Raw genomic sequence first — 14,539 nt, 5'->3', positions numbered from 1 at the left:
ACAGTCCAACAACCAGCAACCAGCAACCAGCCCGCAGCGCAGCACTCGCTTCCGCATTTCACCCTCCAGCCTTCTCTCCTTCCCTTAGTTCTTCCAGCCTTCTCTCCTTCCCTTAGTTCCAGCCTTGATTCGTTCCCTTAGTTCTTCCAGCCTTCTCTCCTTCCCTTAGTTCCAGCCTTGATTCCTTCCCTTAGTTCTTCCAGCCTTCTCTCCTTCCCTTAGTTCCAGCCTTCTCTCCTTCCCTTAGTTCTTCCAGCCTTCTCTCCTTCCCTTAGTTCCAGCCTTCTCTCCTTCCCTTAGTTCTTCCAGCCTTCTCTCCTTCCCTTAGTTCCAGCCTTAATTCCTTCCCTTAGTTCCAGCCTTCTCTCCTTCCCTTAGTTCTTCCAGCCTTCTCTCCTTCCCTTAGTTCCAGCCTTAATTCCTTCCCTTAGTTCCAGCCTTCTCTCCTCCCCTTAGTTCCAGCCTTAATTCCTTCCATTAGTTCCAGTCTCCATTCCTTCCCTTAGTTCCAGCCTTAATTCCTTCCCTTAGTTCCAGCCTTCATTTCTTCCCTTAGTTCCAGCCTTAATTCCTTCCCTTAGTTCCAGTCTTAATTCCTTCCCTTAGTTCCAGCCATAACCCCTTCCCTTAGTTCCAGTCTTAACCCTGTTTCCCTGCCACACTACAGAAGGTTTGATTGATTGATTGATTGAAAATTGTATTAACAAATTGCAGAATGGGTACAATACAGTACAGCTCAATACACACAATTGTTAAGGGGATGCAGACCAGAGAAAGACTTTCGTCTTGTTTACATCAGGGTCCCCCATTTTCAATTCATCATAACTGTCGGTAGTGTGATAGTAAAGGGTTAACCTTCTGTAGTGTGGCAGTGAAAGGGTTAACCTGCTGTCGTGTGGCAGTGAAAGGGTTAACATTCTGTGTATTGTCGCAGAGAAAGGGTTAACCTTCTGTAGTGTGGCAGTGAAAGGGTTAACAACCTTCTGTAGTGTGGCAGTGAAAGGGTTAACCTTCTGTAGTGTGGTAGTGAAAGGGTTAATTCCTTCCCTTTGTTCCGGTGTCCATGCGAGAGGGCCCATTGTGATTGGTCATTCTCATGCTACTGTAATCACAGGATAGCAATCATACAAATGATTGCTTAGTTGTGTTTGTTTGTTAGTTTGATGACTTGACTTTGACTTCAATTTATAGACTTGATTTCATCAGAGCCACGTGACGTAGTAAAAGTATAACAGCAGGTCGCTGCTGATGATCAATCAACCTATGAAATATCATTATTTTTGATAATGATATAGTATAGTATATTATCATATACTGTATGATGGTGTTGATGTTGATCATCATCCAGGCAGAGTTCTATATAAAAAAAACGGTGCGTTGGGTTATCACCTCAGTTTGCCTTAGCAATAAACAAGTTTATTAAGGATCATTAACATAATCTGATGTTCTCCCACCCAACCCCCTCCAATGTACAGTTGATTCCCCCTCAAATGTATATACTCTCTTTTAGAAACTCTGTCTCTGTATATTTGTATACCTTGTATGTCATAAATGTATAGATGTAGCAGTACTGTCTATCTGTATGTCATGTATGTCATAAATGTTATGATGAATTGAAAATGGGCGACCCTGATGTAAACAAGACGAAAGTCTTTAAGGTCTGCATCCCCTTTACAATTGTGTGTATTGAGCTGTACTGTATTATTGTACCCATTGTGCAATCTGTTAATAAAGTTTTCAATCAATCAATCAATCTCTAATATTGTATAATCTATTATTCACCTATTATTATTATTATTATTTTATTATTATTATTATTATTATTATTATTATTATTATTATTATTATTATTATTATTATTATTATTATTATTATTATTATTATTATTATTATTATTATTATTATTATTATTTATTATTATTATTATTATTATTATTATTATTATTATTATTATGGTCTTGGTTTTCTTTTCATAATCCATCATGTTTGTTCGTGTTTGTAATATATTGCATGTTGTGCCTTATTGTTTTTAAATGTCCTCACAGTTCAACCAAGATAATCATTTTCAGCAGAAATGAGGAATTCTCCAATAAATAAATAAAAACGTGAATGTGTCCTAAAGTAAACAGGTTTGGAGGGACATGTGTGTGTGTGTGTGTGTGTGTGTGTGTGTGCGCGTGTGTGTGCGTGTGTAGGTGTGTGTGAGTGTGTGGGTGCGTGTGTGTTCTTACACAGAGTGACAGCACAGCATGGTCACACTGTATCTACAGCTGTTGCTCCACAAATGGAATGCTGCGCTCCCACTCCTTATATGGACATGTGGAGACTCCAAGCGGATGTCGACGCTACCTTTATTATTGTCCCCTCGACATTGTGTTCCCTGCTTCTTTTTTTTATTAACATTACCGAAGTTAAACGCGTAACATTAATATAGACCCTTATTATACAAATCATTATTTTCATTTAGACGCCGAAAGTACTTTTACTTGAGCGTTAGGAGAACTACGTGTTGTTTTCTGAGATATCATTTAACGTTGTTGTTTTCCATCGGAACCCCTACGGGAGCGCTCCTTCTGTTTCCGTGTCTGCAGTGTGCTGCTTCAGATCCTCTCTCTCTCCACCGACAACATGCAGGTTTGTTATCTCTATAAACTAACTATTTAAGCGCAGTCATGAGTCATCTATTAACGACGGAGATTTGAAACAATAATAATCGACGTGAACTGTGTTTAGTTTAGAGAATGAATGAATGAATGAAAACTTTATTAACAGATTGCAGAATGGGTACAGTGCAGTACAGCTCAATACATACAATTGTTAAGGGGATGCAGACCAGAGAAAGACTTTCGTCTTGTTTACACCAGGGTCCCCCATTTCCAATTCATCGTAGCTGAGCTGGTTGATTGATTGATTGATTGAAAACTTTATTAACAGATTGCAGAATGGGTACAATACAGTACAGCTCAATACACACAATTGTAAAGGGGATGCAGACCAGAGAAAGACTTTCGTCTTGTTTACATCAGGGTCCCCCATTTTCAATTCATCTGGACATATATGACATACATGACATACAGATAGTCAGTACTGCTACATCTATACATTTATGACATACCAGATTTGCAAATACAGTACTGTTTGTGATACAGAAGGAGTCAGGAAAAGGGAGTATATACATTTGATGTAGAAACTGTACATTGGAGGAGGTTGGGTGGGGGGGGGGGTTGGGTACACTGGGATATTGACAACCATACTGGGTAATTTACATTGGAGGTGGTTGGGGGGGGGGGGCACACTGTATATACAAGCAAAACTGTACATTGAGGGGGGGGGGGCGGAGACACTGTACAAACAAACAAAATTGTACATTGGACTATTGACAAAACCATACTAGGTAAATGACTGTACATTGGAGGGGGTTGGGTAAGGATATTTACAGGGGCCAGTGTTGAATTGCAGTCTCCCGTAGGTGTCCCTTGAGAGAGGTTTTGAAAGTGGGTAGTGATCCACATTCCTTTACAGCTTTGGGTAGGGCGTTCCACATTGATGTGGCATAATTGCGAAACGTGTTTAGTCCCTTATTTGAGCCGAATGATTCTCCTAGATCTATCTGCAGCCTTCGACACAGTCAACCACCAGATCCTCCTTGCGGCCCTCGCAGGAATGGGAGTGGCTGGCTCTGCGCTGACATGGCTGTCATCATACCTCAATGACCGCTCCTACCAAGTGTCATGGAGAGGGACCCTGTCGGCCACCCGCCCCCTGCGGACGGGTGTCCCCCAGGGCTCGGTTTTAGGACCCCTTCTCTTCTCCCTCTACACTAAATCACTGGGTAACATTATCACGTCTCATGGTTTCTCCTACCATTGTTATGCCGACGATACTCAACTCTTCCTCTCCTTCCCTCCCTCAGATATCCACGTCTCTGTGCGGATCTCGGCCTGTCTGTCCGACATCTCAGCCTGGATGACGTCCAACCACCTCAAACTGAACCTAAGCAAAACAGAATTGCTCCACCTGCCGGCCAAATCCTCCCCCCTAACCGACCTTTCAATCACAGTCGAGAATGCAGCTGTGACTGCGTCCCCGACCGCCAAGAACCTTGGTGTTGTCCTCGACGACCAGTTGAACTTCTCTGCTCACATCGCAGCGACGACCAGAACCTGCCGATTCCTCCTGAGCAACGTCAGAAGGATACGCCCCTTCCTGACAAAAGAAGCCACCCAACTCCTCGTCCAATCAACAGTCATCTCCCGCCTCGACTACTGCAATGCACTGCTCGCTGGCCTCCCGGCCACTGCCACTAAGCCTCTTCAACTCATTCAGAACGCAGCGGCCCGCCTGATCTCAAACCTACCGAAGTCGGCCCATGTCACCCCACTTCTTAGGGACCTGCACTGGCTCCCCATTGCTGCACGAATCCGCTTCAAGGCCCTCGACCTAGCATACCGTGCGGCAAAGGGAACCGCTCCCGCCTACCTCCGGTCAATGGTCTCTAACTACACACCCTCAAGACCCCTACGCTCTGCATCTTCTGGCCGCCTCAGACCTACTCCTATCCAAGCTCCGGGAGGGTCATCAAAGAGAAGTCGCCTATTCTCAGTCCTTGCCCCACAATGGTGGAATGAACTACCCACCCCAGTTAGGACAGCCGAATCACGTCCAATCTTTCGCCGTCGACTAAAGACGCACTTCTTCAACCATTATCTGAATTAAAAAAAAAAAAAAAAAAATCTAACCCTAACTAACCGTACTGTCATGCACTTGTCCTAATAAACTAACCTACACTGTAGCACTCAACACTTTGATGAACATTGTTGCTCAGCTGATAGAGTTGTGCCCTTCCTGATGGCTTGTCGTACAGAACTTGTAAGTCGCTTTGGATAAAAGCGTCAGCTAAATGACTAAATGTAAATGTAAATGGAGCTCCCTCTGGTGTTGTGATCGTGGTATTCACTGACCTTTGGGAAGTATTTTGACATGTACATGGGTACCTTGGTCGTGTAGTGTATCTTGTAGACCAGGCCCATTGCAAGTTGCTGTACTCTGTCGTCTACTCTAAGCCATCCTAGGTTGTCAAAGTGGGCAGGGGTGAGGTGGGTTCTAGGAGTAAGGTCAAGCAGTAGTCTGACCAGTTTGTTTTGAGATGTTTGTAATTTTGTTTTTAGCGCCTTTGAGGTGCTTTGGTACCATGAGGTGCAAGCATAGTCGTAGTACCCCTGAATGAGTGCTCCTGCCAGAGTCTTCAGGGTATTCTTGTTTACCAGAGAGGAGATCCGGTACAGGAATCGAGTTCGTTGGTTGACTTTTTTTATTACATTGGATGCCATTTTGTCACAGGAGAGATTAGCCTCTAGGATGGAACCCAGGTAGGTAATTTCATTTTTCCTTGTGACAATATTGTCACCCACTGTAACTGAGAAGCCGTCGGTCTTGCTGAGTTTGTTATTTGAACCGAAGAGAATGGACTCTGTTTTGCCCATGTGTAATGATAGTTTGTTATCAGCGAGCCATATGCAGATTCTGCCTAGTTCCGAGCTGAGGGTTTTTTCAACCTGTAACTTGTTCTTGTCAGAGACCAGCAGGGCTGAGTCGTCCGCAAACAGGAACAAGTTGCAGTCACAAGCTGACGACATGTCATTTGCATAAATTAGGAACAGTAGCGGTCCTAGTATGCTTCCTTGTGGAACACCACAGCTCACTGTGAGGGGGGGGGGATAGGGTACCGTTTACCTCCACCATCTGTTCCCTCCCCTCAAGGTAGGATTGCATCCAGCTCACTGATAGACTATCAAAACCAATTGCTTTTAGCTTGTCAATCAGAATGGAGTGATTGACCGTGTCAAAGGCCTTTTGTAGGTCCAGCATGACCATGCCGCAGTATTTGCCTGCGTCCACCTCTTGTTTGATGTGGTCATTCAAATAGACCTGCCCCTTTCTTTCGCCTTACTTCCGTGCTGCGAGTCTTTTGAGCTGCTAGGCTGACACAGTCAGATCACAGTGTAGTTTGCTCTGCCATCAAATAGGCATTTGGTTTTTCATTTGTTTGTTGAACCCTTGATGTAAATGGTGTTTATTTACGAATGTCGTCTTTGTGTTGAAGCAAACTCTAAGACGAAAGTCTTTCTCTGGTTTGCATCCCCTTAACAATTGTGTGTATTGAGCTGTACTGTACTGTGTGAAATGAATGAAAACTGTATTTAACAGATTGCAGAATGGGTACAATACAGTACGGCTCAATACACACAATTGTTAATGGGACTGTCTGTACTGTACCCATTCTGCAATCTGTTAATAAACATTTTCAATCAATCAATCAAACTCAAGATGGAATAGATCTTCAAAAATGTATTTTATTTGTACCGTCTAGGACCCCAATGAAGACACAGAGTGGAATGACATTCTCAGAAAGAAGGGGGTCCTTCCTCCCAAAGAGACACCCAAAGATGACGAAGAGGAGGAGCTGGCCCTCCAACAACAATCTGTTGGTAAGAGAAGAGCGCTAGGCCTGTCGTGATTTTTGTTGGACCTGGGTGTGGCACATTATTAGGTGCACCATTATGGGCCAGGTCCATACATATTTGGACTATACTATTTACTATTTAGGTCTGTACACCACCACAATGGTCTTAAAATGAAGATTTAAAATGACTTTCAGCTTTAATTTTCATGGTATTTGCATCCAATATCAGGTGAACATTTAACGATTTTTATCCAAAGCGCTTTACAACTTATGCCTGACATTCACCCATTCTTTCACACATTCTCACACCGATGGCGGTGGCAACCATGGAAGGTGCCAACCTGCTCGCTGGGAGCATTTAGGGGTTAAGTGTCTTGCTCAAGGACACTTCAACACGCTGCCGGGGGGAGTTGTAATTGAACCTGGAACCTTCTGATTACCAGATCAGAAGGTTCTGAACCTTCTGATTCTTCCTACTCCTTTTCGAACATGTACATTGAGTTATGTTTTGCTTGTGTTTAGTTATTTATTTTGTTTGAGTTATGTTTTGATTTTGTTTAGTTATTTATTTTGTTTGTATTCATTTACATGTTCGAAATAAAGATTTAAAAAAATAAATAAATTAAAAAAAATCAAACCAGATGACCGCTCCACATCCTGAGCCACTGTCGTCCCATAGTACTGATACTGATATCAACAGTATATATGTACCTTTTGTGCTTTTGTCTCTTCAGTGAAAACCTATGAGAGCATGACGCTGGACGAGCTGGACGATAACGAGGATGAGTTCGGTGAAGAAGACGAGGCTGCCATCGAGATGTATAGGTAAATCTTTTTATTGTTATTTTTCTTCTTTCTATTTTTTTACTGCACCGTACAAACGCATACAAATCAGTAATAACTGAACAGCCAACACAACGTAACACGGAACATAACGTAGTTGATCAATAACAAACACAACAGCAGTCTTTTTATGAAGCTAACTTACGAGTGTTATTATGAAGCTAACTTATGAGTGTTTTATGAAGCTAATTTATGAGTGTTTTATGAAGCTAACTTATGAATGTTTTTATGAAGCTAACTTATAAATGTTTTATGAAGCTAACTTATGAGTGTTTTATAAATCTAACTTATGAATGTTTTTATTAAGTTAACTTATGAGTCTTTATGAAGCTAACTTATGAGTCTTTATGAAGCTAACTTATGAATGTTTTATGAAGCTAACTTTTGAATGTTTTTATGAAGCTAACATATGAATGTTTTATGAAGCTAACTTACGAGTGTCTTTATGAAGCTAACTTATGAGTCTTTATGAAGCTAACTTATAAGTCTTTATGAAGCTAACTTACCGGTATAAGTCTTTATGAAGCTAACTTATGAGCCTTTTTATGAAGTTAACTTATTAGTGTTTTTATGAAGATAACTTGACCAACAGTTGACTGATGCAACTCATGTTAGTGGGGACCGTTGTTAATTTGATATTACTGTTAGTGTAAAACTTAATTTAAAATCTTTTACTGGCTGGGTCTGGCACAATGTTGTGACAAATAAAGGGCCGTCTCTCTATTAGAAGCTGGGTCTAAATTAACTGTGTGCGTCGTTACCACAGTACACTTCTCTTTTATCTTTTAATCAGCATTTGCATCATGAGATCATTAAAATGTCCACGAGGCCCCACTTGTGTTGGGAATCGTGCAAATAAAAGCAATGCATAAAATGCAGACATGTGGTCAGGTTTACTATACTAAGCATAAAACTAACTATACAACTAAAATACAACTCTAATCTATAAATATTCTATTATGGAATAATGAATGGGGAGTCGACTGCATCTAAGAATCTGTCATACATGTCATTGCTTTTCTTTCACATTTGAAATCACTAGTAAATGACTGAAAACAGAATTATTCATTTGGTCGAAAAGAACAATTTTGTGATGGAAATAGTTGTATCCCCTTAAATCCGCCCCTCTACGTGTGCACCACCTGCCACAGAGTCCTTATAGACCATGACAACTCTCTTTACAATTCCCAGCCTTTTGGCAGAGATTGTGATTCATTTCAAACATCTTTTAAAAGTCACATTTCACCTCAAGATGCAGAGAATTTGACTCGACACAAAATGATGTGACATGTAATTATTTCCTCTGAATATGTTAGTTTTGTAGCAAGTAGTTTAATTGTTGCCGCCATCTTTAGTGTTACAGATTTCTCCAAACTACCACAGTGCTCCATCTCCTCATTACATGGACTCGATGTCCCGATAGAGATACCAGGATTGCTATCGGGTCTGATACTGTGCTCATGTACTACCTGTACTCGTGAAACTACTCCGATACTACTACTCGGTACCATGTTTGTTCAGGAAAACATAGCATTTTATGTTTAAAATATAATTATATTTACATTATTTTATATTTTAAGTTTGAATATCAGCAACGGAGTCACGTTGTATATTTCATTTGTTACAGTCAGAAAATTAGGAACATCTCATGAAACCAAAACATGTTAAGAACTGTAATGGTATCAGTACTCTGTATCAACAAGTACCCACATGTAAATACATGTACTTGGTCTGAGAGAAAGTGGTATCGGGACATCCCTAACAAAAGACCGTCTGAGAGAAAGCGGTATCGGGACATCCCTAACATAAGACCGTCTGAGAGAAAGTGGTATCGGGACATCCCTAACATAAGACCGTCTGAGAGAAAGTGGTATCGGGACATCCCTAACATAAGACCGTCTGAGAGAAAGTGGTATCGGGACATCCCTAACATAAGACCGTCTGAGAGAAAGTGGTATCGGGACATCCCTAACATAAGACCGTCTGAGAGAAAGTGGTATCGGGACATCCCTAACATAAGACCGTCTGAGAGAAAGTGGTATCGGGACATCCCTAACATAAGACCGTCTCTGCCTGCATCTCTTTCCCGATCAGACAGAAGAGGCTGTCGGAGTGGAAGGCGACTCAGATGAAGAACGTGTTCGGGGAGCTCGACGAGATCTCTGGCCAGGACTACATCAAGCAGGTCAACAACGCAGGAGAGGGCGTCTGGGTGGTGCTCCATCTGTACAAACAAGGGTGAGTCCCGCCCTCAATACGGCTCTTTAAGAGGAGGGAGTGCCGTTCTATGGAACCATGTACATGTCGCCAGTGGTGTAAAAAGTACCCAGAAATTATACTTAAGTGAAAGTATGGGTACCGTCTCAAGATCTTACTCAAGTAAAAGTCAGAGTTAATCTGGCTAAAAACACACTTGAGTAAAAGTAAAAAACTTTTCAACTTTTTTTTATTCCGGGGCAATGAAATGTTACGTTTCGTCCTCTTCATCACTCGTACTATCGTTTGGGGCCATCTTCTGTAGCTTGTCACTCTGACTGTCTATTCTTCTGATAGCAGGTGTTTAATCAAAGATCCCCGCTTTCTAGTCTTGCACAAGGACCAATCAGCATGGGTATGGGTGGGTTCATTTTCCATTGATGGGGATTTGATTGGCTGCTTTTAAATAAAGTGTGGCCGCAGGATTTATAACATTAACGTTAGTTCGGCCAGAGAAACAAATACACTAATTAAAATAGTTGGACCTGTGAGATTTGTACTTTGTAGGTCTGCATTTTAACACTTTGGTTGCCTTGGGTTAAATTCATGATATACCATAGGTTGCCGGCTCTATTTGTCTATGGAGAAGTACCCCTTCTTTGCATGGCTATAACTTTTTAAATTCTATTGCTACATTGCCATTATTAGGGCCCATTCAAAGTCCTATATGTATTGTTCATTGTGTAGCAACGTTAAACTTTTTCATTCACATATTCATAGTAAAGTATGGTCTAATGTATAAGTATGTTTTCATCTCTTTCTGCAGCTTTCTCCAGAACGTGATCTATAGCCCCAAATGCATTATATTGATGATGCAATACAGTTGGCAATCAGCGCGATATAAAAAATTCCAACTAGACGTACTTCTAGAAGTTACTACACGTCATCTGATGTTGACCGGATGGGCTAGGGGGCGTTTATAATTCCGTGGGCAGCGTTATACCAATCATCTAATGTGGGTCAAATGTTGATAATAACAGTTAGTATCGAAGACGGTAACGTTACACGCTGAAACTCACCCCAGTCTCCGCGCGCCGTTGGGCGATCATCGTAGAGTAGAAGTCTTATCATTATGGGATGTAAATTTACCCGGTCCATCTCCAGCTTGTATAATGGTATATACGTCCAAATCATGTTGTTTATCGAGTTATTGGCAATCGATCACTGTGTAGCGTGACGAGCCAGAGTCCCGGGACCTATAGCGAGTGCCCGGAAGTACTACGGACGTCTAGCACAACCTCTATGGCACATCCTGTTAAGCGATTGCGCCGATCGGCCACCAGATGGCGCTCCTGAACCGCCAGAGAGCTCAGTGGGTCCTGCTGGTGGATCTCAGGCCAGCGGAGGGGACATATGAATCCGATCGCAGATTTTTGAAATATTGATATAAGGACGCTGTACAGCGTCCTCCGGCAACTTGAGCATGGCCAGCAATGACGTCTAAACACGTTTCATGGCAGTCAAAGTGTTAAATGTAAGGAGTAAAAAGTATGGTTTTTTCTTCTGTGAAATGTAATTGAGTAAAAGTACAAGTATACAAACCTAATAATACTAGAGTAAAGTACAAATCCCCAAAAACAGTACTTAAGTATTGTAACAAAGTACAAATACTCAAGTACTTTACACCCCTGCACGTCGCTATAGACTTTTAGGAACCAATCTGGTCTTGGATCAGCACTCTTACTTACTTTCAGAGGCTTGATAGATTCAGGTCCTAGGCTTGGAGCGTACATGGTCGTTTTTAGTTCTGCATCTTGATATGCATGCTGGGGTACATAAAACACTACATCTTGATACACATGCTGGGGTACAACCAGTCATGTGCTAGACCCTTCCGTCGTCCTTCCCTCCCCCCCAAGGGCAGTCGTGAGCAGACATGGGCGTCCGGGGACCAATCCAAGTGCTCCTGTCCGTCTTCATCAGGGACGCGACAGCGTTAGCGATCTGTTCTGCATCTTTTTCCATCCTTTTTTTTCTGGAGGGGAAACCCTTGCAAGCATGGGGAGAACATGTAAACTCTACACAAAAAGGCCTGCGAATTACCCCACCTGGGTACCTGGCAACTGGGCAAACTGGTCCCCAATCGGGCATCGAACCCAGGACCTTCTTGCTGTGAGGCGACAGTGTTAACCACTGCACCACCGTGCCGCCCCACGAGAACTGATTTTCAAAATTGATGTTGGATTATTATTTCCGTAAGCTATTTATTATGCCGATGAATGTTGATTTTGGCATAGATTAACCAAGTGATCTGTGTCTCTCCTCCCCTGCTGCAGCCTTCCTCTGTGTACTCTGATCAACCAGCACCTGAGTGTGTTGGCCAGCAAGTTCCCTCAGACCAAGTTCCTCAGATCCATCTCCACCACCTGCATCCCCAACTACCCCGACCGAAACCTGCCCACCATCTTCGTCTACTTCCAGGGGGACATGAAGGCCCAGTTCATCGGCCCTCTGGTCTTTGGTGGCATGAACCTCAAGCTCGACGGTATGGATGCGTCTGTGGTCCCCTCCACCCAGAACCCCATGCTTTTAATACCATGGTGGCCTTTTAATGCCATGGTGTTTTAATACTAGTATCCTAGTATAATCCCAGTACAATGCTATTATAATTAGGGATGGGAATCGAGAACCGGTTCACGTTGTCCTAATTGTCCAATTCCTGGAATCGCATGCCTCTGTGACTATCGATTCCTCTTATCGATGCCATGTTTTTCCGACAGTTGCGCATTTAAAAACAATAACGTTAGCGCCACGCATGCAGCCATAGTAGACCATTTGATTCCTTCCCTTGACTAGGAAAACCTAAATGAAAATGAATGCTTTCACTGTATACATATTCTCCCATTTCATCCATTTTAGATGCTCACAATAGACTCGGGCTGCAGCTAGTGGTTCTCGCGCACCTCAGGAAAATCCTTTCGCGCTAGCACAGCGGGGTAAACTGACGCAGGAAAAGGTGAACGAGTGTCACCGAGCAGTCACTAAATGTTTTAAGGGCTCGAAATTGCGACCATTTTGGTGGGGGCTCAACAATAAATGACAATCGGAAATGTCAAGTTGCATGTTGTCATTCTAACCAGCTTAGTTCTGTTGCATTTCCAATGTATTTATGTAAATTATAAATGTATCAAGAATCGATAAGGGAATCGCCAAAGAATCGGATCGATAAGCAGAATCGATAATGGAATCGTATCGATAGTACAATCCCAGTACAATGCTAGTACAGTGCCAGTACAATGCTAGTATAAGCCTAGTATAATCCTAGAATAATGCTAGTATAATCCTAGAATAATGCTAGTATAAACCTAGTATAATCCTAGAATAATGCTAGTATAATCCTAGAATAATGCTAGTATAAACCTAGTATAATCCTAGAATAATGCTAGTATAAACCTAGTATAATGCTAGTATAATGCTAGTATTATCCTAGAATAATGCTAGTATAAGCCTATTATAATGCTAGTATAATCCTAGAATAATGCTAGTATAAGCCTAGTATAATGCTAGTATAATCCTAGAATAATGCTAGTATAATGCTAGTATAAGCCTAGTATAATGCTAGTATAATCCTAGAATAATGCTAGTATAATCCTAGAATAATGCTAGTATAATCCTAGAATAATGCTAGTATAAGCCTAGAATAATGCTAGTATAAGCCTAGTACAAACCTATGAGTAGATGGTAAAAGATAAGGGCTGCTAGCTAAGAAGCAAATTGCAGTATTTATTTGGGTGGATAAGCAGGTAAGAATGAGCCTAGACACATTTGTATTCGATTTGAATGAAGTTAGTGTCTGTGTTGACATACATTTTACCACGCTGCACGCCGGCTAAGAAGAACCCATTACATTTTTCGTACTACCGGTAATCTTGTTATCGACACTATTCTGTAAATCCTCTGGTCTCACCCGTCTCCTCCTGTATCCGTCTTCCCCCGTCGTCCAGAGCTGGAGTGGAGGTTATCGGAGTCCGGCGCGGTGAAGACGGACCTGGAGGAGAACCCCAAGAAGCAGATCGAAGACAAGCTGCTGTCCTCCATCAGATGCTCGCTCCCCACGCGGAACGACAGCGACTCAGACGAGGACTATTAATTTTTTTTATATAATAATAATAATCAAACCCTGTAGCTCCAAACGTGATGAATATAATGAGGCTCTGGTGCCACCATGTGGAGCATGCTGGGATGACATGGAGAGAGGAATGACGCAACACGCCACACCACTGTTCAAAAAGCAGAATATCTCATCGCTGTTCTTCTGTGGCACACAACACACCTTTTCCAGTATCCATCTGTGTCAATCACACAAGCTCCAGGGTGGGGTGTGTGTGTGTGTGTGTGTGTGTGTGTGTGTGTATGTCTTTACCTTCTGGTGAACCAGTTGTGAATTAATCCATTAATAACTGCCATTTCAACACATTTGTCAAAGAGACAATTCTGGGTCCTTTTTTTTTTTCTTTTTTTTGATATAATAATATATTTGACAAAACTGCTTGTGTACATTTCTAAAAGTCCCCCTCAAGTAGAGTTCACTTCCATGCCAAAAATCATCACCAATGTCTCCCTTCTGATTTATCTGTGTCGTTAATTGATTGCATAAAGGATTATTCTATAAAAAAAAGGGAGAAGACAGACCTGAGGTATTTGTGACTTTTTTGTTTTGTATTCTAAGATGCATTGTGTATTTTCTGTCGCCTGTTTAATAGTACAAAGATGTCAATAATACTTTGTATCTGCAAGTATAAACAGTATGTTTTTTTTTATAATTCAGTCTGCTACATTAAAGAGCAGGAAGACACATGACAATTACGACAATGCATGACTATTATTTATCTACAATAATTTATTTTCTGAAAAATGAAGGTTTCTTTATTTTTGCCAGAGAGACATTCGATGATCCTGCGTGTCTCTCCATCCGCCATTTTGTGCCTGTTGTCCAGAGGCGATGCAGCTTCCTGGGTGCTCATCCTCTCGTCATCC

At 41.8% G+C, this 14,539-nt stretch overlaps 1 protein-coding gene across 1 annotated transcript; it reads left to right on the top strand.

Moving 5' to 3' along the window:
- The first annotated feature begins 2,573 nt into the window (after nucleotides 1–2,573).
- On the top strand, nucleotides 2,574–14,193 carry LOC311228592 (phosducin-like protein 3). Its single transcript, XM_084314508.1, has 6 exons — nucleotides 2,574–2,634; nucleotides 6,371–6,488; nucleotides 7,198–7,288; nucleotides 9,401–9,544; nucleotides 11,839–12,047; nucleotides 13,507–14,193. Exons 1-6 carry the CDS (start codon nucleotides 2,629–2,631, stop codon nucleotides 13,650–13,652), a joined length of 714 nt encoding a protein of 237 aa, XP_084170634.1. The 5' UTR covers nucleotides 2,574–2,628; the 3' UTR covers nucleotides 13,653–14,193.
- The last annotated feature ends 346 nt before the right edge of the window (nucleotides 14,194–14,539 follow it).

Source organism: Notolepis coatsorum, assembly GCF_963971535.1.
Source record: "Notolepis coatsorum genome assembly, chromosome: 5".
In the NCBI taxonomy this organism is placed as follows: Eukaryota; Metazoa; Chordata; class Actinopteri; order Aulopiformes; family Paralepididae; genus Notolepis; species Notolepis coatsorum.
The sequence above is the reverse complement of the archived record's forward strand: the minus strand, read 5'-3'. Positions and strand labels throughout refer to the sequence as shown.

What these genes read in the sequence shown, in the direction of transcription:
- LOC311228592 (XM_084314508.1), top strand. An exon ending in GCTGCCATCGAGATGTATAG is followed by an intron (nt 7,289 to 9,400) that starts GTAAATCTTTTT and finishes TTTCCCGATCAG; the next exon opens with ACAGAAGAGGCTGTCGGAGT. An exon ending in CATGAACCTCAAGCTCGACG is followed by an intron (nt 12,048 to 13,506) that starts GTATGGATGCGT and finishes CCCGTCGTCCAG; the next exon opens with AGCTGGAGTGGAGGTTATCG.